This window comes from Neovison vison, chromosome 9 (genome assembly GCF_020171115.1).
Source record: "Neovison vison isolate M4711 chromosome 9, ASM_NN_V1, whole genome shotgun sequence".
NCBI lineage: Eukaryota > Metazoa > Chordata > Mammalia > Carnivora > Mustelidae > Neogale > Neogale vison.
In genome coordinates this window covers 49,988,084-50,012,038 of record NC_058099.1, presented here as the reverse complement: position 1 = coordinate 50,012,038, position 23,955 = coordinate 49,988,084, and the positions used below count along the sequence as shown (strand labels likewise).

The 23,955-nt window shown below is 39.6% G+C and overlaps 1 protein-coding gene across 1 annotated transcript in view; it reads left to right on the top strand.

Annotated features, from left to right (window-relative positions):
* Positions 1 to 23,955, top strand: part of ADAMTSL1 (ADAMTS like 1) — a 390,585-nt gene that overhangs the window by 173,573 nt on the left and 193,057 nt on the right. The window contains exons 12-14 of the mRNA XM_044265608.1: positions 1,803 to 2,007; positions 3,224 to 3,371; positions 5,920 to 6,004. Coding sequence (XP_044121543.1) covers positions 1,803 to 2,007; positions 3,224 to 3,371; positions 5,920 to 6,004 — 438 coding nt within the window. The remainder of the gene's footprint in view (positions 1 to 1,802; positions 2,008 to 3,223; positions 3,372 to 5,919; positions 6,005 to 23,955) is intronic.

The following is a 23,955-nucleotide window of genomic DNA, read 5'->3' as shown; positions in this document are numbered from 1 at the left end:
GAAAGTGTGCTTTTTTTTATGGCATCTTAATGTTTTAAGAGATTAAATATGCATTCAAAAACATATTCCCACTTCACTGTCAGATCAAATCTAATGTGAATATGTACTTATATATCATTCTGAATCAGACCTGTTATCCATATACAGAGGGAAACTCTCCAGAGATTTACATGGAGATAAGTGAGAATTGGTCTTAGCCTTTTCAAGAGACACCCTCTACAGAGCTGCTTCATTCTCTTGCAAGGGCTCATAAAGTGTCCTAAGGGCTAAACAGAGAGCCTCTGTTTCCCCCATAATAGCATTTTCTTTTGTCTCTCCTGGGGAAATAAGCATAGGAAGATACAGTACTTGGCAGCACATTTAGGCTGTTGGCAATAGAGGTAACAGTTGTTTCCTAGACTCAAACGGTGCAGAGAAAATGTGGAGGAAAATCCTCTGTTACCTGGGAAACACACCATATCCACGCTCATGCAAAAGAGAAGTCAGGTTCCCAATATACATGAAATCTTACTTAAAGGATAACTGATATCTCCACGGTATGCTTGTGCAATATTTTTACATTTAACTTTCCAAGTAGATCGACTTGGTGACATTTTGTTTCTCTCTCATTAAAATTATATGCCTCCTAATTCTAAGAGAAATCTTGAAGTTCCTTAGCAATCCTCAGCAACAACATATGCAGGAAAGACAGGCTCAGTCTCAGTATTTCTGTTTTTAAAAATTCTATATTCTCTAAATCTGCAGGAGGAGAGAAAAGAATCAGGCAAAAATATCTGTCAGCTTCTGGTCCCAAATGCTTCAGAGCTGTGTAGAGATCTAAAAAAATCAATGGAACTCTCTTAAATGTTATTGATAATACTGTAATCTTCTCCCTTAGGTAACTGTATCTTTAGATTCCAATGCCATCAGCCTTAAAATCCAAACCAAACTTTCTTCACAATTCCCACAGTTCTTTGTCCAGGGAATGCTAACTGCCAGTATCCCTCAACAGTTAGGGAATGAAAAGATAATACCTAACATTGTTACTTTTGCCTGTTAGTGTAATGATGGGCTAGTTTCAACATCAAAATTGTGCTGAATCCATATAATCCCAAAGCTGATGATTGTAGAAACAAGGGAGAGGGGATGAACGTTTGGTTTACCTTGACCATTCATGAGCTTCTCAATGTAAAAGTATCCAGAAGCTAAGTGATAAAACAATGCATTGAAAATAGAAAATAACAGCCCAGGTGCAAACTGTTAGTGTTAACTGAGTAACCAGTTGTAATCTTGACAAAGATATTGAGTGACATTTAGTAAACATATATTTTTTATATTTTAATATTATAAATACTAATATTAAATATCTATATTAAATATTAAATCTATTTTAAATATGTAACTATTTTAAATATTATATGTAACATAGATACAGGATGTATTTATAAAATATGAAATAATATAAATATGGCACACAGAATATATATTCAAACTATAAGGAGAGAGACCAAATAGCCCTCTTTTGAGTAAGTTACAGACAGCCCAGGTTGCCCTGTGGACAGCTCTCAAAAAATTACTCTCAAAAGAGTAATTTCTTACACTTGACGCAGAGCTTCAAGGTTTCCAGAGCACTTTTGCCAACACTGAATCCTTCGCTCTCCCTCGTCCGCTGTTAGGCATTAGATGGCTTTCCGATCTCTGGACTGTAGCCTCTCAGAACCTGATTGCCCCAATAGGCACTGGGAACGGGGTTGGTCAGAAAGGTCACTGAGGAGGTTTGGCAATGTGCATGTCTGCCCTGATGACTCCCCTTGCTTCTGTAGGTGGGAGGCCACCCCGTGGACCGCGTGCTCCTCCTCGTGTGGGGGGGGCATCCAGAGCCGGGCAGTTTCCTGTGTGGAGGAGGACATCCAGGGGCATGTCACCTCAGTGGAAGAGTGGAAATGCATGTACACCCCTAAGATGCCCAGCGTGCAGCCCTGCAACATTTTTGACTGTCCTAAATGGCTGGCACAGGAGTGGTCTCCGGTAACTGTGCCCTCTTTCTTTGTTCGTTAGGAGAGGAAGTCCACTCTGCCTTCTCATCGCCATGACCCCGCCAGCTACCCTGGGCAGCCCCCCACTGCTCTCGAGGTGTCCAGAAGCCATCCAGTTTAGCTCCTGACATAGGAACGCCCCAAACCCAGCATAGCCAGGTGTAAACATGTAGATATACATAACTTCTTCAAGTTACTCCAAGAAGCCTCTGTCTCTCATAACGTTCCCTCAAGTGGCAAAGAGAGGCCAGGCTCTGTCAAGATTCAGCGAGGCCAAGACTGATCCACAATGTCTAGAAGCTGCTCCGATGATAGAGCTCAGTAGACCACAGTTGGGTTTTGGGTTTTATTTCTTACCCAAAAAGGGTAAAGAGTAGATGCCGATTAAAACTATCTGTATTTTCATTGAAAAAAATGTGAAATGGAAATGGAAAAATAAGTAGAACAGGGAGGAAGTAGGATAATTAAAAGCAGAACATTCTAGAACATAGGGAGACTGTTGCAGCAGCTTAAATAATATGTTATTTGGGGTTTCCTAGCTGCTAATTCAAAAGGTTTAAAATGGCAAAAGAGATAGAAAGATAAGGAGGTAAACTCTGTGCCCCGAGCCACAGAGTTGGCAAAAGACTTCTTACTTCACTATGTGGCTTTGGGGCAGCAGGATCAGAGCTGTGACGTTTCTCTCTATCTAGACTTGCTTCCTGGCATCTAGAAGCACTGGAGGTGCTGTCTACATCTGGCCATTGAGTCAACCCCCTGAAACATTTTTGATCATGTCAGTGTAGTCAATCGGATCAGCCATGCCGCAATATAAATTTACTATGATGGCAGTTTACAAAGGGTTAATGTCCATGTGGGAGCTAACGAAGTGACTAAATAAAGTCAAATGCAGTGTTAGTAATCAAAAGTGAGCGCACTCTACAGTTTCTTTTCTCCTTCTTTTTGTGGCTTGGTTTGGGACTCAGCACACGGGGGTGCTTAAGGAATGCTGCCGAACTGATCTAAGAAATTGAAAGTGATTGAATTTTCAGCCACCTTCACCCTAAATAGCCAAATAGAACAAAGACTCCATGAATGGTAAGAAATGGTACCAAGCCACCGGGAGTCCTTAATCTAAAAGCAGCCCTAAAAAGACTGTTGGGTGAGAAGCGAGGCAAAGGAAACGAAGCTTGGCTATGAGTCTCCTCTCTCTTGCATTCTCCTTCCAGTGCACAGTGACATGTGGCCAGGGCCTCAGGTATCGGGTGGTCCTCTGCATCGACCATCGTGGGATGCACACAGGAGGCTGTAGCCCCAAAACCAAGCCCCACATAAAAGAGGAATGCATCATACCCACTCCCTGCTATAAACCCAAAGGTAACTCAACAGGTGCTCCGTTACGGGTCTTTTCATTGTTCCGTGTCTTCTTTGGGGACTGTTAGAAACTCCTGGGATAATTTTAATGATCCCTGGTGTTCTTAATTAACTCTTGTATGGACCTTAGACTCTACTAAGTGGGCTTAACTCTTCCTAAAAATCTTTCCAATCATTTTGCTTGCAAATTGTTATTAAGTGCTACATACTTACATAATTCTCTCCTGGGCTGTGAAGCTGTTTGAAGACTGTTGCTGAAAAGTATCAATTGCATGTGCTTAAAAGGAGATATTGTAGAGATGTTGGAGAAATACATGTGTAATTTACTAGTCACATTTCTTGCTGTTAAAAATAATGCGGTCAAAAAAAAAAAAAATAATGCGGTCAATCAGAGAGTGTCTACTTTGGGAAGCAGCAAATGCATTAGGAGACCTCATACTTCACATGGCTGAAACAGAAAGGACTTGCTTCTTAAATTGAAAATGAAAACATTAATATGAGACAAGATTCCAGAACCATAATTTGAAATGGAAATCTGGAATAAATCGGAATTTAACAGATACTGCAAATAGTTTATAAAAAGCAAATTTCAGAGACATTCTACTGAGTGAGCAAGGTTTGTTACAATTGCACAGACTGGCACTTAAGCTGATTGGACTTACTTTGCTGATATTGCTGCCAACCATGTCAAGAAAATAGAAAATACCCAAGTCGCAAACAATTCAGAAGTAGAGAACTTCTTATTATAAGCTACCTCCTATTATTAAATATGATTCCCTTTTGTTTCTTAATTCAACCATTACATTTCTCAGAAAATCAGCCACCGTGTACCTCTTTATTTACTATAGGGTGCCCTTGGTGGGAGTGAATGGCATCATGAAATCTAAATAATATGATGGAAATAAAACCAAAAATACCCCAAATCCTGATTCAGCGTAATAAATACATCTCTTTCCCTCCATTTCTCAGTAAACTGAAGCTCAGTTTCCTCATCTGTAAAATGGGGCTAGTAATAGTAACTACCTCAGAGATCATGTGAATATTACATGAGATATAGTGCAGACAGGATGCTTAGCTCACTTCCCGAGTATTAATTAATTAACTAATACAGTCCGTTCTCCACACGTGTCATCTTCCACTCCTAACCATCATCAGCATCCTCAGCTACAGGAGGAAGAGGCCACCAGTACCTCTGACAGGATCCACTTCCAACAGACAATAGAGGATGGCAGGCCTCACAGTGCCGGCTGAACGCTTCCTCACTGAAACAGAAATGGCAGACAGGCACGGTTGCCTGAGTCACTTAGTTGGGAAACATGGGCTACCTGTAAAACAATGTATGCGTAGGAGGCCCGTGTCCCTGTGTTTAAACGTTAGCAGATCCTTCCGGCCTTAGCGGTTTTATGTTTCTCACTCTCTTTGTCTTCTGACAAGAAAAGATGACTGCATACAGAGGACAAGAAGTGATGCCCCTAACTTAAATAGTCCATTATTTATTAGCGCTGTCTTTACCAGGCCGCTTCAGAGAAAGAGAAGCAGTTTGTGGTTAACTATCAAGAATGAAATCTGGATTTTCACAACTAAGTAGTGAGCGTGGCTCTCTAAACATCATTAAAATGCCATATAATTTTATGGTGTATGCATAGAGAGGCATATTTCTTTCATCTTTACAATTATATGTCATAAAATGGTGATAGAGCTTCACTGGCTCATACTATAAAGGCAAATATCCCTATAAATGATCCTAATAAATATGTCAAAATGGGAATCTTGGCAGTTACTTCTGTAGGAGCAGTTAGAACCCCTGTCTTTCTTTTTCTACTTTACAGTTTTCTGGTTTTGTTTTGTTTTTTCTTTTTTTTCCAGGAAGTAGTTAGGAAGCTTGTCCTGAATTGCGTGGCCAAAGCTAGATAAAGAGGTGAAGCAGTCAAATTATGGGTTATGGACCCTAATTTGTTCATATTCTGGCTGTCCGTGAGCCTTAAGGGGGTACGGGAGGAGCCAGAGACCTAAAGCAATGTTTTGTGAATTTTGGAGTGGCAGCCTGTTTTGTTTGTGACAATGTGGCATAGATCGCTTCACCAGAAAGAAAAAGGAAACGAGTCAGAAATTGTTGAAGTATTACAGTATAATTTATTGCACTTTGTGTTCGTCTCTAAAGATAAATATTCTATCTTTTTAACAGGAAATCGTGAAGAGATGCTTTGATGACTCTTTGTATACACATTGAGTCAGTGTTACTAATGACTTTCATAATAATAAAAAAAAACTCCTCTTTGCTCTTCAACATAATAAAAGGGCAGCAAAAAGACTAGTAGATTAGTATTACTAAACATTTAAAAAATTTTTTTCTTGATATAACCATCATCAGAAACAGGAATTTATAATAAAAAAAAAAAAGGAATTTACCTAAAAACTTACCACTTGCGGTTATCGGCATGCTTTCTAGGTAGTGCAAAATCAGGAACTGGTGAGGAGATAAAGGAATTTCTGTAAAATTCCAAATTGGTTCTAACCTCTTCTCTCTTATGTGCATGCACTTAATTCTCAGAGAAGCTTCCAGTAGAGGCCAAGCTTCCATGGTACAAGCAAGCTCAAGAGCTAGAAGAAGGAGCCGCTGTGTCAGAAGAGCCCTCGTAAGTTTTTTAAAAACTGCAAGATGTTTTGCTTTTGAAACTGACTGGTTTTAAGAAAGTCGTGTCTCACCAGATGTGGCTTCCCTAGGCTTTGAACCAGGTGGAATCCTCTTGCCAAGGGTCGAAATGAACCTTGAGGGCTGTCCCACTGGAGATTTATCAGTTCCTGGGTATTTCTCAAAACATCTGATTGCGTGTTTGCTCTCTAAATACTTTTCAGTTTGGAAGTAAGAAAATGAAGGGGGATCGCCTCCCCCTCTTCTCCAAAATCTGACCTCCTCTTTTCCAAAGGGTCAAGGTGAGAAGGCCCAGCCTCCCTCTGATGATGCAACATAGATTTGATGGGAAAGTCTGGGCAGCTTTTCACATTCCTTATATCCCAGCTTTGCAATATAGCCATTCACAAAAGGTAAAGCATTGGTAAAATATGTCTGCAGGCAAAGGAAGTATATTAGCATGTAGGATATGAAATGGTTTCTAAATTCAACCTGTAGTTTAAATTTCACCAGAGATAAAAGTTAACAGTGTAATCTATATATTCAAAAGTAATTTAGAATTTTCTCTGATCCATCTTGTTTGGATCTCAGTCGGATATGGTATGCCAGACCATGAATTGTGTTTCTGAATCACACCCAAAACAGCAGAGGATTAAAAAAGAATTTCAAAATTTCAAGATTGGTATGACCAAAGTTCATTTATAGAGAAATGAAATTTGTTTTGCGGTCACTTGGTTTCACATTTGACAACGCATTTCTGACTTAAAAGGACAATAAGCAAAACATAAATTAATTTTGTGCTGTGAAGTCACTACAGCACCTTTTCCTACTTTTTTGGAAAAATGACTTTTAAAAAAAGCAATTAACGATTACAGAACCTTGGAGGAAAGGCAGTGTTTAAAGATCACAGGGCAACCTTTACATGACTATATGAAGACTTAAAACTTTTTGTTTCTCTCCGGCTGGTGCCCGGCTAGACAGGCCTTTTTGCTGCTAGAGAGGAAGTAAGTGGTTTATTTTAGATGGGGATTAGCTCTTTATCCACTAAGTCCCTGTTTAAGACACAGAAAGATGCCGTATAATTGGAGCTAATTGTTCCTTATATGCATTCTTAGGTTAGATACATTTAAAATGAGATATATTATTCTATGTAAATAAACTCTGCTCTCTTGTACACAACATTTTGTCATTTGGTCTGAAGCATAACCCTATACACAGTATCGCATTATAACAGATGTTAAATAATATAATAAAGTTGAAATTAAATCAAAACATCTTATATCAATAATTTAACATCTTTCCCATTATTAGATAGCTCTCAAAATGAAGGTTTTAAGTGGAGCTTAATGCCCCTGGAGAAGGATTACATAGACCCTGGTCAACCATGTTTTGTAACGAGAGTTTTCCAACTAAAGGTCTGATTAAGATACATTATGTTTAACTTTAATCTTAATAAATCCCTAAAGTAGTTAACCACATAGATTTCACCATTGAAACTATAGCCATATATTAGATTATTAAATTTTACTCCTGGTGTAATGGAATTGCCATCTTGGCATGATTAATTTGAATTGAAGTAGATTGTAATTGGAGCGCTGGTGTCGGGTAAAGGAAATGTATACTATTATGCTCAGAACAATAATTACTTTTATACCAAAACGAAATAAGTGACAGCTGTAGAATAATGTAATGAAAGGTATATGGTTTCCACGTCTTAATGCACTTTACATGTTTAGCACACTGAACCCTAGGAAAGGTCCGACATGTCACATTATTTTTTTATTGATTTTAAATTTAAAAAACATAATTTTGCATGGTCTTAATTCTTTCTTTTCTAAACCGCATAGACTAGTTTCTAAATGTATGCAGCAACCTATAATTACTCTCCATAGTATAATGAACAAATGATATACTGTCAGCAAGTCTTTTCCTTCCCCCCACTGAAGAGCCTCACATTGCTTAAATTAAATGGTAGTGTTTAGAAGCTGCGGCCGTCACTCCTGAACCCATCAGAGAAGCCTGAATTGTGGTCTAGAACTATTGTCTCTCACTTTGGCTCCGGTCTACTATGGAAGAGTTCCATAGTAAAAGCAGCAAATATCATTTAGCTCCCCAATGTAAAATAAAAATATTATCACCAGCCTATCTCATTAAACAATATAGGAAAACCAGTAGCTTAAAGTCTTTAGCATATGGAGATGCTGTTAGTGAATACTGGATGCTTGTGGCCACCCCAGAATGAAAACAAAATAATAATAATTGGTTAGCACTCTGGCCAAAGATATGTTGGAAAGTAACCACTCTAAGGTGTGTTTAGGCAAATAGAAAAGAAAAGAAAGAAACTGATTAAAAAGTAAACACTGAATTTCCAAAACATAACTAAAACTTTATAGAACAGAAGTATGTACTGGTATGGTTGTTCCCCCGAGCTAAATGCCATGTAGAAGATACACATGCAGATATCAGCCAGAGAACACCTAAAATCGGGTGCCAGGGTGGCTTAGCCAGATACGTGTTGGCCTTCGGCTCAGGTCATGATCCCAGGGTCCTGGGATGGAGTCCCGTGTAGGCCTCCCGGCTCAGCAGGGAGTCTGCTTCTCCTTACCCCTCTGCCCCCTGCCCTGCTGGCGCTCTCTGTCTCTCACTGTATCTCTAATAAATAGTATTTTTAAAAAAATAAAATTGGGGAGCTTGGGTGGCTCAGTGGGTTAAAGCCTCTGCCTTCAGCTCAGGTCATGATCTCAGGGTCCTGGGATCAAGCCCCACATCAGCCTCTCTGCTCAGCAGGGAGCTTGCTTTCCCATTTCTCTCTGCCTGCCTCCCCACCTACTTGTGATCTCTGTTTGTCAAATAAATAAATAAAATCTTTAAAAAATAAAAAAATTTGAAAAATAAAAAATATTAAAAAATAAAATCTTTTAAGAAATCAAAATAAATAAATAAAACCTATTAAAAAGAATATCTGAAATGAGTATCACAATTAAGTCACAATATGGTTATGCCCTTAATATATTGAATTCATTGTATAAAGTTGCAGCTTTATTAAGAAATACTTGTAGACGTGGACTGTTTTTTTCTAGCAACAGATGGGTGTATTTATGATGTGTTCGATTCACATGGCACAAAGAATGGAACAGCATGATGAATATCTTCCTGTGGTATAAAAAAGTATCTCCTAACCCATTTGGGAGAGTCTTACCCTCTAAATTGATTTTTCACTAGTGGCCATGGTTTGTCTTGATCCAAGCATGTGTTTTTACCAGATTTTTTGGACAACCCATGGCAAGAATCTTTAAGCGAGGTATTTTTGTCTCTCCTCTTCGAACAGGACAGTGTGAACAAGATCTAACCCTAAACAGATACTTAGTCATGTGGGGCTTTACCCAGGAAAGCTGATTAAGCATGGGCAATCTTTTTTTTTTCTTGTAGCCAGATTTTTTTTTAATGTAATTTTTTTTCAGTGTTCCAAGATTCATTGTTTATGCACCACACCCAGTGCTCCATGCAGTATGTGCCTCCTTAATACCCAGCACCAGGCTCCCCCACCCCCGCACCCTCTTCCCCTCCAAAACCCCCAGTTTGTTTCTCAGAATCCACAGTCTCTCATGGTTCATCTCCCCCTCTGATTTCCCCCAATTCACTTTTCCTTTCCTTTTCCTAATGTCCTCCATGCTATTCCTTATGCTGCACAAGTAAGTGAAACCATATGATAATTGACTTTCTCTGCTTGACTTATTTTACTCAGTGTAATCTCCTCCAGTCCCGTCCATGTTGATACAAAAGTTGGGTATTCATCCTTTCTGATGGAGGCATCATACTCCATTGTATATATGGACCATATCTTCTTTATCCATTTATCCGTTGAGGGGCATCTTGGCTCTTTCCATAGTTTGGCAACTGTGGCCATTGCTGCTATGAACACGGGGGAGTATATGGCCCTTCTTTTCACTACATCTGTATCTTTGGGATAAATGCCCACTAAAGCACAGACAATCTTATAAATAAGTACAGTAAGGTGAATTTGCCTTTGAGGATCCTTGCTAAGGAGTCCACAGACATTCCTGCTACTCAGTTAACACAGAGGGAATTATGGTAAGAGACAGACTTCTAAAAATAATAAGATTCTGGTCTGAGTTGCATTTTTATGAGGCTAAGAACCATCCTATTCCAGCACTAGAAAGGGGCAGATGGAATGATGGAAATTTGTTTCTGAGAGGACGGCACCATTATGCTTTCCTCCAAATATCATTGAGGATTCATTATTTAGTTAGTTAGTTAGTGAATTAGTTAGTTCTTAGATTTCCTCAGTTACTTTTTTTTATCATTTTCTTTATTTTTTAGTGTTTTGCTAGTTTCAGGTGTACAATATAGCAACTCAGCACTTGCATGGATCACCCAGGGTTCATCACGACAGGTGCCCTCCTTCATCCCCATCACCTCTGTCACCCATTCCTCCCACCTAGCTCCCCGTTGGTAACCATCAGCTTGTTCTCTATAATTAAGAGTTCATTTCTTGATTGTCTAGAATTTAAATGTCAGATTGAGCCCAGCTGGTCGCTTCCACTGTCAAATATATGGGAATAGCTTTCTAGGTATTTTTGAAGCCCTCAGAATTTCACTCTTATTTGCTGAGGGATCAGAACTGCAATGTGGTAGTATAATTCTGTTCATTAACCAGGTAGAAACTTAATACATTACTGATTTGAATTCTTATCTCCTATATTTAACTTACCTTCAGTCCTATATGGAGCTCTTTGCGGAAACACAACCACCACCTCAAGCCAACTACATGCAGCGATGGCTTTGACAGCTCCATTTCTTGGACAGAAATGATACCGTGGGGCCCTCTAGGACCCAGGAAGGCAGTACGTCTATTGTTGCTGCATGGGAAATTAATCAGCTAGCCTTCCTAACAAGTCTGATCTTGTTTGGAATAGGAAGGAAATTGTTCATTTCCTTAACTCCCTCAGGCCACTAACAGGCCCCTCAGTGCTCTGAAAGGTGTCATCTGTTAAGGAAGGCATACGAAAAGACTATGGTCTGATGATCCTGATGTCCTGCCTTTCTCTTTTTGGACTTTCTGCTCTCTGAATCAAGTCATTCCAGAAAGAGGGAGGAAGGATCCATTGGGTACCTAGGGAAGCCAGTTTCCTCCCTGACTTATTTCAGTTGCCAGGAGTTCTGCTTAGAGGGCTCTGAGCAAGCAACAGGTGACAGGTGACTACTTTGGACACGAGGTGACCAGCAGAACCATTTCAGCAAGCCAACCCTCCTACAGACATTAGCATGTACCGGGTAGGGAGTGTGAATGGTGCCGTCCTCTTAAAAGCAGGATTGGGGGGCCCTCTATGCCTATCTTACCCCTAAAAAAAAATCTTGGCTTATCTCATCAGATTTTCAGTTAACACCTTTATTTGCAGGGTTAAGAAAACATTTTTATGCTTCAACACAATAGGCTTTAAATGCATTGCCATAAATAACCTTGGTGTAAGCCATTTAAAAAAAAAAAGGATGAAGCACAATGAAAACAAGCAGGCCAAAGGCCACAGTGATATCTGGATGCCAGATGGCATCAGCTTAGTGATGGGGCTGATTCAATAAGAAGCAAAGGGAAATTCCTGTCATGCATCTGTGTGAACAGAACCCGCAAGGAATTAGATACAGAAAGGAAAGTCAGTAAGAGTCGCCATGGTGATCCTAGAGTCATTAAATGCCTTGTTTACCTTGTTGGAAATAGTATTTAAATATATAATATTTGAGCATATGTTTACATGAGTCCATATTTATATCCAGGAAAGTTGTCTGAGAATGTGGATGGCTGAACTCAGCAGTTAAGAATGTGAATTCATATTTAAAAAAAAAAAAAAGAAAGAAAGAAAGTGACTAGAAATGTTAATTGTGTGACATGTGTTTTTATATTTTCCCCCAAAGAATATTCAAGGAATCAAACATCAGGAATGGATCCAAAAACTTTTGCTGTTTATATCCTCAGCACAAGGTGCCTGAATTATTTTCTCTTCATGAATCTCAGGCCACAGGAAATAAAAGGAAATATATATATATATATATATATATATATATATATATATCTTGAGAATCAAAAATCACCTCATCTAAGATCAAGCAGTTTAAATATGATCTGTAGATCATTAAGCCAACATAAGGGATGTTCAAGCAGAATAAGGTTGAGCATTAGAATTACAGGATGAAAAAAAAAAACTACAAAAGCCTTTAAATTTGAGAATTGGCACATTGTAGAAACTAAAGCCTATACTGCCCAATCAGCCTTTACCCCACAACAGTCATGACCTTGCTCACTTTCAACTCCTTCCTTTCTGGCTTCCTTCCCATCTACCCAGGTCATTCTCTTCCATCATGCTCTCTGCGAGAGCACACTTAATATAAGTTCTCTGGCTGATTAGGTATTTTAGATGACTATGGAGAGTCCACACACCTGCTAAATTGTTCACATCTCCTAACGAAAGAAGCTAAATTTGCTCATAAGTCACCTGCTCTGTCCCAAGCTTTGCACCAGTTGCAAATACTGTAAAAATAAACTCAGTAGTCCTTGCCTTCAAGGAACCTTGAGTGTGTCATCACAGGAATGATAGGGTTGTGTCCATAGTCCTGAAGGTTCGTCATTTATCCACAGACTGAACAAGTGAGCGAGCTGTATTTTAAAAATGCAATCTGGTGTTTCAGTATACACAGCGTGATAGTGTTACGGATTTAAAAAGAAGTGTAAGAAAATTATTTATTGAATTCCCAAATTCTCTCCACAACCATATGTTTTTCTGAGTTAAAATATTAGCATAGTTCAGCTAGGGTGTGGTAATTCACAAATATGAGCATAAATGAGAGAAGAACACAACATATATGGAAAGAATTGGGGGATGTTGATAGAACTGATGTTTGGCAGATCGTGATAGAACTTAGTTGAATCTTTCGCTCCAAAACCAGTACTTGAGGAAGGATTATTGGATATTTTCACATAGCCAATGATCAGGTATTTTGTATACATACAAAATACATACCTCAGCAATCCTCACTTGTACATTGAGAAAAGGCTGCAGAAACCATAGGTAATTTCCTAAAATTGAAATTTTTTTCAATACACCATGCTGCCGACTATGTGAGTCGGTGAGGGTTGAGTCTGTGTATTTGTGGGCTCAAACTAAGGAGACAGCCCTGCTGAGATCTAAGTAAAAAGCAGTTTAATTATTGATCAGACCTCCGTAAAGAGCAACAATATGCCCAGCAGGGGTGAAGTGTGGGCTCCCATGAAAGACTGGCCTGGTGGTCTTCTCGGGTCCACCACCAGCTACAGGAGACCCTGGACAAGTCACTTAACCCTTTGGCTACAATTTCCTCATTTGCAAAATGAGCATAATAACAAAGATTATGACAAAGATTAAGTTAGTGCATATAAAGTACACAGTATGCAGGAAGCTCTCTTCCTTCCATAACTTTCATTAACTGGGATTATGACTGGGCCTTTTCCAGCATCATGCCTCTTCCCAGAGAAACTTGCAGGGAATAAAAACATGTAATAGTCACTTATGTACAAATGGAGAAATCGAAGCAGATGTTGTATCTACCAGTATGGGAGAGAAAAGTACAATTTAAGCTGAAATTCAGCCAGTGGTGCCCCAGCTAACACCACCGTCTTGCCTCTCTTCTGTACATCGAGCCTTTTTCCATTGCAAGCATCACACTCCCAACGGAACTTATTCTAGAGGACAAAGCTTAACTACCTCTTTTTGACTAAAAAGGGAGCTATGGGGAATTGCAAAAATTAATAAGGAAAGTTAAGAAAGAACTCGGGTGGAAAAGCATCCTCTCTCAACTCTGGGTTAAACAGAGTCGATCCCCATAGATTGTTCCCAACGTGCACCGAGACAGAAATATCAGTAACAACCTCGGCAGAGCAGACAGAGCCATTTTTATGTAGTCATTAGAAAAGGCTTTATTGCAAACCAAGAAGTTCTAAATTTGTCAGCCCCTCCCAAGGCGTCCACTGATTGCTCATTCTGTAGCTACTTTCAGAAAACTAAATCTGAAGTATTGCTCAGCTCTGCCCCAGAGAGTGACAAAGACAAATTAATGGGATCCACGTGTGCCAAAATAAAGTATGGATCCTGTCACCACCAATATATGTTAAGTCCATTAAGGTCATTTTTAATGAACTGAACTTTTCATTGGGATGCTTTGCCAAACTTGTTGAATTAAAGGAAAGAAACCTTTACAAAGTTGCAAAATAAACCAATTTCACTCCACGTGAAGAAAAAAAAAAAGGTCCATGGAAAGTTTTCTGAATTTACACTATTTTAGATTTTTATCAAAATCTGGGAAAATGATACGCATTAAAAACTACATTTTGGTATTAAGTTGAAAACTACAAATGCAGTAATAGCATTGTAAGCTATAATGGCATGTGAGTCCCTGGGACATGGCTCTTTAAATAATCAGACCAGCCTCAAGGAAAAATCCAACTTTTTTTTTTTTTAAGATTTTATTTATTTATTTGACAGAGAGAAATCACAAGTAGATGGAGAGGCAGGCAGAGAGAGAGAGAGAGAGGGAAGCAGGCTCCCCGCTGAGCAGAGAGCCCGATGCGGGACTCGATCCCAGGATCCTGAGATCATGACCTGAGCCGAAGGCAGCGGCTTAACCCACTGAGCCACCCAGGCACCCTGAAAAATCCAAGTTTTAAATTGTGTGTGTTCTGTGTGCATAGGTCAGAAAAGCAATAGGAAAGGAAGATGATCTGAAACGACTCTCATGGCCTCATTTTCTGTTTGTGAAGACTTAATTTGGCTCCGTTTCTATCTGCTACCTACAGTTAGTGGCCTATCTTTTCTTTTTTCTGTGCATTTTGAGTTTCAAAGAGTAGACGAAAAAGAGGAGCTCTTCTTGGGTTCTCCTAACGTAGGAACAACTCCAAAATGCCTCAGAGCGTTCACTGGGGTAGCTGCTTGTGTGATGAGACAATGTGACATTAGAGTTATGGATAAATTACTGAAGGTAGCCTCTGGCTCACAGCTGCCCCCAAATCCTTGTCTTCGATAAAACAACATTTTTATTGAGATTGAATCGAAATGTGATAAACATAGAATTTAAACTTGCCTCAAGCTACATGATAACCTAATACCCCATCAAAACAAAATGAGATCAGCACATACTGCCTGAGTATAGGTATAAAAAATATAAAATGGAGAAGCCCACTACTGAATTTGGGCACAATATATTTTTTTAAAAAGACCATAAGAAACTTCACAACAGGAAAAAGTTTTCGTTTGCTCAGGCCCATACCTGGAACAGAGAGGTATGATTTAATTTCTTTTTGAGTTTCAAGACTGTGTCCTCTTTAGCTTGCTTTCAGGCTTTAGACCCAAGAACCGATCCAATACCAACTCACTCATAGCATCAACTGTCACCATTCTGTGTGTCCACTCATTTGCTCATTTAAAAGTGTTTATTTATTGAGTGTTTACTATGGGAAGTTCTGCCTTCACAGAGATTTGGTATGGTAAGGGAGAGAGTTATTACATAAAGATTCACACTTCATTTTCAGGGGCTGACAACCGCTATGAGTAAATGAAGAGGGGCTCCAAGAGAGTCTAGCAGGAACCCCAGCAGCTCAGGGGCGGGGGGGGGGGGGGGGGGCGCGGGGGGCGGAGAGGTGAGGGGAGGGGCGGATCAGGAAGTCTTCTGAGAAGGGACTTGTCAGCTGAAGCCGGGAGGATGAGTGGGAGTTATTCCAAGCTGAGAGAAAGAAGGAGAGTTGTCCAGGGAGTGACCCACCTGCCAAGATCTTGAGTCAGGAAAGAATTACACACATTTAAGGAAGAGGAGGAAGACTAGTGTGGCTGGAGACTGGTGACCAGGGGGAGAAGAGCAGGAAATGAAGATGGAGAAGGGTATAATGTAACCTCTGTAAGTAGTTTGGCTTTGCTTCTGGGTATACTGAGAAACTGTTTAAAGTTTTACATTTTAAGATCCCCTCCACCTATAGCATGAAGAATGGCTTGGTAAGGTAAGAGAGGGAAAAAAAAAACAGTCTAGTGGCTGCTGGGGTGTCCCACAGAGACATAGTAGATTCAGTGGTCATGGCTTACATGGCTACCTGACAGCCAGTATGGTGATGCGGTAAAGAGTATGGATTTTGAAGTCAACGGCCATGGTTTCCCATTTATTTAGCAGTAGCACATTAGAAATCTCTGTGCCCCAATGTTATCCTCTATAAATTGGGATGAAATAGTTCTGTTAAAACATAATTTTCAAAAAAGTAAAATTGTGATCCATATAAATAAAAAAATGAGCACATGTCAATGTTTTTATTTAACTCCTAAATCATTAAGGGAGCTAGTTGTCAAGTTTTACAGGTGAGGTAAACACAACACCCAGGCAAGGTAGGCACAAGGCAAGATTTATTAAAGGCACTCTCCGGTGAAGTTTTGGGTCTCAAGAGAAGGAGAGCCAGGAAAGTCACCCGGGAGGAGGTCGGCACTCTCGGGCAAGGTTCGACAACTCAGGAAGGGGGAGTCGGGCAAGTCATGCCAGGAGGGAGTCGGCGGGGTCTTTTATTGGGCCAAGGCAGGGCATGGGCTCACATCCATACATGGTAAGGTATTTGGTGATCGAAAGGTATTGGGGGGGGTGGCCTGATGCTCCTGTTTCCTGCATAGGTATTGGGTTACCTATGGAGACATGACCTGGGCATACACCCTTTTGGCAGGAGAGTCAAGGGCTAAGAAAGGCGGGGCAGGGGGGAGCTGGAAGATGGCGGCCCAGCAATCATTTCTGTTGTTCCTCCTGCATTCTTGGAGCCTCAGACCCAACACTAGTGAATTGTTAAAACTTGTTCAAATGAGAATTGGATTTAGAAAGTCTGTATTTTCTACCTGACCAAAATCTTTTGCATTGACATGAACAGAAAAGAAATTTCCATCACTATGCATTGGAAACATTTGTGTCATCACAACCCTCTACAAGGAAACCTCTGTCTAGCCAAAGACAAAGCCTCATACTTCCATAGAATTAGACAACCTCCCACCCTGAAAGTCTACAGGCAATGTCAACATTCCATTGAAAGGATCTCTTTTGCTCATTTCACAATGTTTCTGACAGTATCCATCTCCTAACAATGTTATAATGAGTTAATATATAGAAAGAGCTTAAAACACATCAGTAAACATTAGCCATTATTATTGTTATTGTCACTGTTATATCAAGATGGTGGTAGTGGAGACAGAAAAAAGTACATGAATTTCAAGATACATTTTTGAGGGAGAGTTGATAGAATTGGGGAACCATTTGGAAGCGAGGAGTTGGAAAAAATGAGACACCAAGAGTAACTCCTCTAACTGTATACTCAAGCAATTGGATAGCTAATGGAATCATGTGCTGTGATGGAGAAGATTGGAAGAGGAGTAAGATACTGAGGAGGGAAATCAAGAGTTCCATTCTGGGTGTTTTTGGTTGGAGAAGCTTTTGAAATATCAAAGTAAAAGTGTCAATCAGGAGAGAGAGCAATGTACAGTGTACAGAGCACGATACCTACTAGCTGTGTGAATGACTACAATTTCCTCGTCCATCTAGTGATCATTAAATGAAGGTAAGAATAGTTCTTACCTGGTTTTCATTAGGATTTAACAGTTTTTTGTTTGTTTGGTTAGTTGGTCTTAAAGATTTTATTTATTTATTGACAGAGATCACAAGTAGGCAGAGAGGCAGGTGGGGGGCGGGGGGAAGAAGACTCCCTGATGAGCAGAGAGCCTGATGTAGGGCTTGATCCCAAAACTCTGGGATCATGACCTGAGCCAAAGGCAGAGGCATTAACCCACTGAGCCACCCAGATGACCCGGATTTAACAGTTTTTATTTATAAAGCTCTTTGGGTAGTGTCTGGCACATAAGAATTGGATAAGTTTTTGATAAATAGATTAATTATTTTAAATTAGTGTTTACTCCTTTCAAAGAGTAAAATGGCTCCCAAACCCAAAACTTACCCCCGCCCCCCAAAAAAGGAGGAGGAGAAGCAGTAGTAGTAGTAGTAGTAGTAATGGTAGTAGTAGTAGTAGTAGTTTGGGTATAAAGCTCAGGAAAAAAAAAAGATACAGACTAAAGATAAAATACTTTGAAGTTGCCCACACATTGGTGGTGTATGAAACCAAGAATCACTGAACACATAAGAAGATAGCACCCAGAAGAGCTCCATGGCACAGCAATGTTTAGAGTTCAAGGACAGAAGGAAGACCTAGAAAAGGGGACAGAGAAGGAATTGACCAGAAAAGAAAGCCAAGAGGTGATTGTTGCGTAAGTCAAGAGGATAAAATAATTCAAGAAAAAAGGTATGGTCAGCTGTGTGGGATGCCACAGGGAACAAGAGAGCTGAGGGCACACTGGGAAGCGCCGACACTACAGGGCCAGGATTCTCAAAATCTGATGATTACCTGTCTTTCTGCTGGCTTTTCTCTTACAATTAAGAAACAAACTCCTGATAGTTGACAAGAGCCCTCCTTAATGAGACTCGTTCTCCTACCTTGCTGGGAACCATATGGAGGAAGAGAGGTCAGAACTGCAAGACGAGTGTGACAGAGTCCTCAAGGACATGGCTGTGGGCCTTCACAGAGCCCCTTAATCTCCCACACTTTGGAATTCTGAGAGAACTCTGATACCCCACCGCATTTCCTCCTAGTATAAAGTCTTTGAAAGGAGAATGTGCCCTTTAATCCAGCCAGGCTTTCTTCTCCCACTTCCAGCATTGAGCGCTTCTGCAGGAAAGTCATGGAGGCATTTTTGCAAAGGCCAGCTGCCTCTCATGGAACCCGAGAGGGCATCATTATCTTGAGAAAGTGAGGTCTGCTTCTTGGGAAAGACCACTAAATAGAGTTCTCCTGCTACTGCCTTAGTCTGTGTGGAATTGGGTCCTTCCTTCCTCTATCTATCCATCTATCTCTTTTCTTTTCTTTTCTTTTCTTTACTTTTCTTTTCTTTTCTTTTCTTTTCTCTCTCTCTCTCTATCTATCTATCTATCTTTATTTCTCTCTTTCTTACCAGCCAGGAGCATCAGATGGGGCAGTGCCTACATTTTTTTCTCAAATAGATATATTGGTGTTTGATTGAAAATCCTCATTGTGTTCTGTTATTTTAATTTCTGGAATTGGTCTATGCTTGGATAGAATCACCTCCTAGTGATGAAAGACTCTCACCACCCACATGTGATGCTTAAGGATTTGAGGAGCTGATGAAAAAAAAAGTGCTGCTATTGGATGTTTTGTGGAGTGATGTCCCAGACACCTTTGAAAAATTGTGCTTGGAGATTTTTTTTTTTAAGATTTTATTTATTTATTTGACAGAGATCACAAGTAGGCAGAGAGGCAGGCAGAGAGAGAGGGGGAAGCAGGCTCCCTGCTGAGCAGAGAGCCTGATGTGGTGCTTGATCCCAGGACCCTGAGATCATGACCTGAGCCAAAGGCAGAGGTTTTAACCCACTGAGCCACCCAGGTGCCCCTGTGCTTGGAGACTTTAATATGAGTTGCATAACTAGCAAGAATTACTTGCAACTCCAGAGAGTTATAAGCGAACAAAAGCAGTTGAGAAATATTTTCATAATTCCATATTCAGGTCAAGTATCCTTGACTAAAGATCTTTCACAATAAGTTAGATTGTTATTTATTTGGAATGATTTAGGTGTGGTTCTTAGTGAATGGAGAGGCCTATTTTGGATCAGTGTTCTCCCAAAACATTAATGCCCTAGCTATATCTTTAAAGAATCGTTTGTAGGTTGTCTTGGTGCTAAGGGTTTTACAATTAATTCTAAAATCCCTAAAGTGATTCAATTAGAGTCGCCTTCCCTTTGTAGGCTTACAAAGGTTTTTGTTTGTTGATTTATTTAGGAGGGTTTTGAAAAAATCTTTTACTTTGAGAGACACTAAACCAAAAAAGTTAACTTGAGGTCTTTGATCTCAAGTAAAATTGAGACTGATGAAAGAAGGTGTCTCTTGTTCCTTTTTCCAAGTTTCTGTCCCACCCAACAGCAATTTGTTTTGCTCAAGTTTCTAAATGCCTCTTCAGGTCAGATGCCAAAAATGCCTAGCTTTGGTTTAGGAAACTGCACCTTCTCCTAAAGATTTTACTCCATGAATGGGGGGTTGCTCAGAACCAGGAGGAGAACAAACTTTTCAAAGCTAAAGAAAAAGAAGAAAGAAAAGAAGATTGCTTTCAAAATAGATGAGGCAATGTAGAAAAACTGCATCGTTACTAACAAAGTGTGGTGACTGTTTTTGTCCCCAAATGATATATTTATGTAAAAGACTTTCTGGTTAATGTTGGGTAGAATTACTTATACAGTATTTATTTTTCCAATATACTATTTTCCAGATCCTTCTGTAGCCACTAGCTAAATGATCAAATTTTACAATGGGTAAAAAGTCAGGATTTTCCTGCATTTATAAAATGAACATCTGTCCAAGATTTTGTCTAATTCATTAATTAAGGAGGGTATCAGGAAGATGTTCCGACCAATTCAAAGAACATTTCAAAGACCCATACATATTTAGGCAAATAAGATGTTGGAATGGATTGACAAGTGGATGCAAAATGGATCTGTCCACAAGACAGCAATTGCATTCCACTAGACACAATTAATCTGCAATTCTGTGGGCAAGAATGATTTGCATTTTCCATTTTCTATAATTTGTAGAGTGTAAAATAGTTCACAGTCAATACAAGATTGCAGTAACTAAGAAGGAGGCTTGACAGGGCACCCACTGACCTCTTAGGTCTGTGTTAAAGCCTTTTATCATTTTTCCTCCACTATTTAGTTCATTCCCTCCTCTCTTCTCACCCTGAGATCCTGCCACGACTCTCATAAAAGAAAGAGGATGAGGAAATCTGCAAAGCCTATCAGATATCTAGCTGAAATATAATATCAAAAACTAAGCCAAAATTAAGTAATTTTTTAAAGATTTTATTTATTTGAGAAAGAGAGAGAGAGCATGAGAGGGAGGAAAGTCAGAGGGAGAAGCAGACTCCCCACTGAGCAGAAAGCACAATACAAGGCTTGATCCTGGGACTCTGGGAACGTGACCTGAGCCGAAGGCAGACGTTTAACCGACTGAGCCACCCAGGTGCCCCTAAGTATTTCTCATGTGATTTCCTGTAAGTTTAAGTTTGCGTTTTGAAACTAGAGACTGAGTTGAGGCTGGTAGGAGCATCACAATAACACCCCTATAAAATTATTCTTATTTTGAATAATACCAATGATTTTTTGAGGGGGGGTGAGAGGGATGGGGTGGCTGGGTGATGGACATTGGGGAGGGTATGTGCTATGGCAAGTGCTGTGAATTGTGCAAGACTGATGAATCACAGACCTGTACCCCTAAAACAAATAATACATATGTTAATTTTTAAAAAATAATTTAAAAAAATAAACATGTATAGGAGAAAGGAGAGGAAAGTAAGAGGAGAAAAGATAAAGCTAAAAATCTTAGGGGAGGCTGGCTGGCTCCATCAGGAGAGCACGCGACTCTTGATCTCGGGGTTGTGAGTTCAAGCCCCACACTGGGCGTGGAGCCTACTTAAAAGAAAACAAAAAACAACTTAGTTATAGACCATGTGTGCATAACAGTGGAGCCGAACTCTGGCTAAGATCTGCAGTGACATGAGATTAATTAGCCAAGAGTGAATGGTTTCTGTTTAGCACTGTATTAATAAAGCAATTGTTATTATTATTTTGGTCCCTGCTTCTGACTTCATAATAGCCACATATAAACTAAACCATGTTGGGATTTTACAAGTGAATTTGATTATCACTGCTTTCTGTTTCATAAAAGGGACTATGGTAATAATCCCAATGAAAGGATAAGCTTTTTGTTCATGAAATGAGCAATTAAGCTTGCAAATTGAAGACCAGACAGAAACATAAATCATCTATTTACCAGGTTTCTTTTTTAATTTCCTGGGGATGGGAAGACTACATGCAGAAGTGCTATTGGTCTCCTCTCAAGTTCAAGCCTTTCTCTGAAAGAACTCATTTATCCAGTCATTCTGCATTCATCCCCCAACAGTGCTGCTAACAAAAAGAACTTTAAAAGCACCCAAATTAAACTTCAATAGTAAGAGCTTTTTCATGAAATATTTGTACATCAAAATGATTAAAAAAAAAAAAAAAACACAAAACCCTACTGACTCCATTTTAAAGGTCCCACTTTAAGGATTCTGCTCAGCAAGTACCAGGCAAACCGAGTTTCCTAAGCCTTACACGGAGACCTCCAAGCTCATTTGCCTGCCCTCTACCTGACCTTGCTTCTTTCTACTTGTGGCCAGAAAGCTCCAGATAGTAAACACAGAGTTGGGAGATCTAGGGATGTGGGGGAGAGTTTCGTATGAAAAACAGTTATTATTCACTTGGCCATTTGCTCTATTAGATATTTTTCTTTTGAAATATGATCTCCTGCCTTCAACAAGAGAGAATATATTATATCATACATGCATGCACTGGAGAAATTAAGATGACTGCCAGAAGACAGCACCGCTTAAAAGCCAAATCATTTTTAATTGGTGTGAACTTGACAAAGACCTAAGGATAGTGGGTTGGGAGATAAGCCAGAAAGGCTATTTGACATTTGATAAGACTCTCGCTTGGGAGACATAAAATAGATGTTTATTGTTTTTGCTATTAACCCTAAAGGTCCAGATAATTAAAAAAATAGACAAATGCCCATGTGTATGCCCCCCTCCACACACACACAATTTATTTTCATTGAAATGATGCTTCAAGATAAACAAGGTTCAAGCATTGCAATGAGTTCCTGAGGCTCCAGTAATGTGCCCTTTCTACTTCGTGTGCTTTTGGTATATATTCCTGGTCCTGAAATGAGACCAAACGCAAAGTGGGGGACATGATAGGCAACGATAGCAGAGGGTTTGGTTTGTGAATCGTTTATATTCCAGATTTCATCTGGGACTCACTTTGGAAGATTAAACGTGTATCAATTTAACTGCTTGTCATTCTTAGAAACCTCTATATGTGGAAAAGATGGGAACTAAGACTTAAAATGAGTTTGAAGATCATTTATGAACCTTGGTGTGTTTGGTATCTCCGCTAAAGTTCCTATAGCAGGAGTTGAGAAACTATAGCTGACAGGCCAAATTCAGACATTTCTACTACCATCCTCCCTCCAGCTTTTATAAATAAAGTTTTATTGGAACACAGCCACACCCATTTGCTTACATACTGTCTATAACTGTGTTCACAGCTTGTTGGCAGAGTTGAATCATTGCAACAACAAAGACCCACAAACAGGGCCCACAGACTCTAAAATATTTTCTGTCTGGCCCTTTACAGAAAATGCTGGATGATCCTTGTTGTGTTGTTATGGTCTCTGAAGATGGCTGTTAGAGGTGACAGAACATTAATTCTTCCAGCATAGGAAAAGCTAATAGGGTGCAATGCTTTTTGAGATCTTGTCATTTTTTTAATTTAAAAATGAAATTCAGCACCACCTTACTAAATAAGAAACATTATTCACACACTATTGTCAAGGTTGGCAGACCCTTCATTTGCTTTTTTGGTTTTCCTTACATACAAAATTGTTTAGTTTGCATTTTTCTTTGTCTACACGTGGGTTGTAACATTCAGTGCTTGTGTATTTGTCGTAATTCTTATTCCAGGAGCCATACAGATATATGTGAATGTGTAAATGAGAAGGTTACAATTAGTTTGATGGCAGAGTTGGGTTTTATATTTATAAAAAGCTCCTACAGGTAACATTGTTTAAAGAGAAGGAGACTTTTTAATTTTTTAGGATACTGTTTCCCCCCACCCAAGTTCTCTGGGTGCCGGAAGATAGATCAAGCATTCAAAGACAGGAGAGGGAGGTGACATTGTGATGAGAATTTCTTGGGAATAATTCTGGATGGCTCTTCCTCCGTCATCCACCTTCCAGAC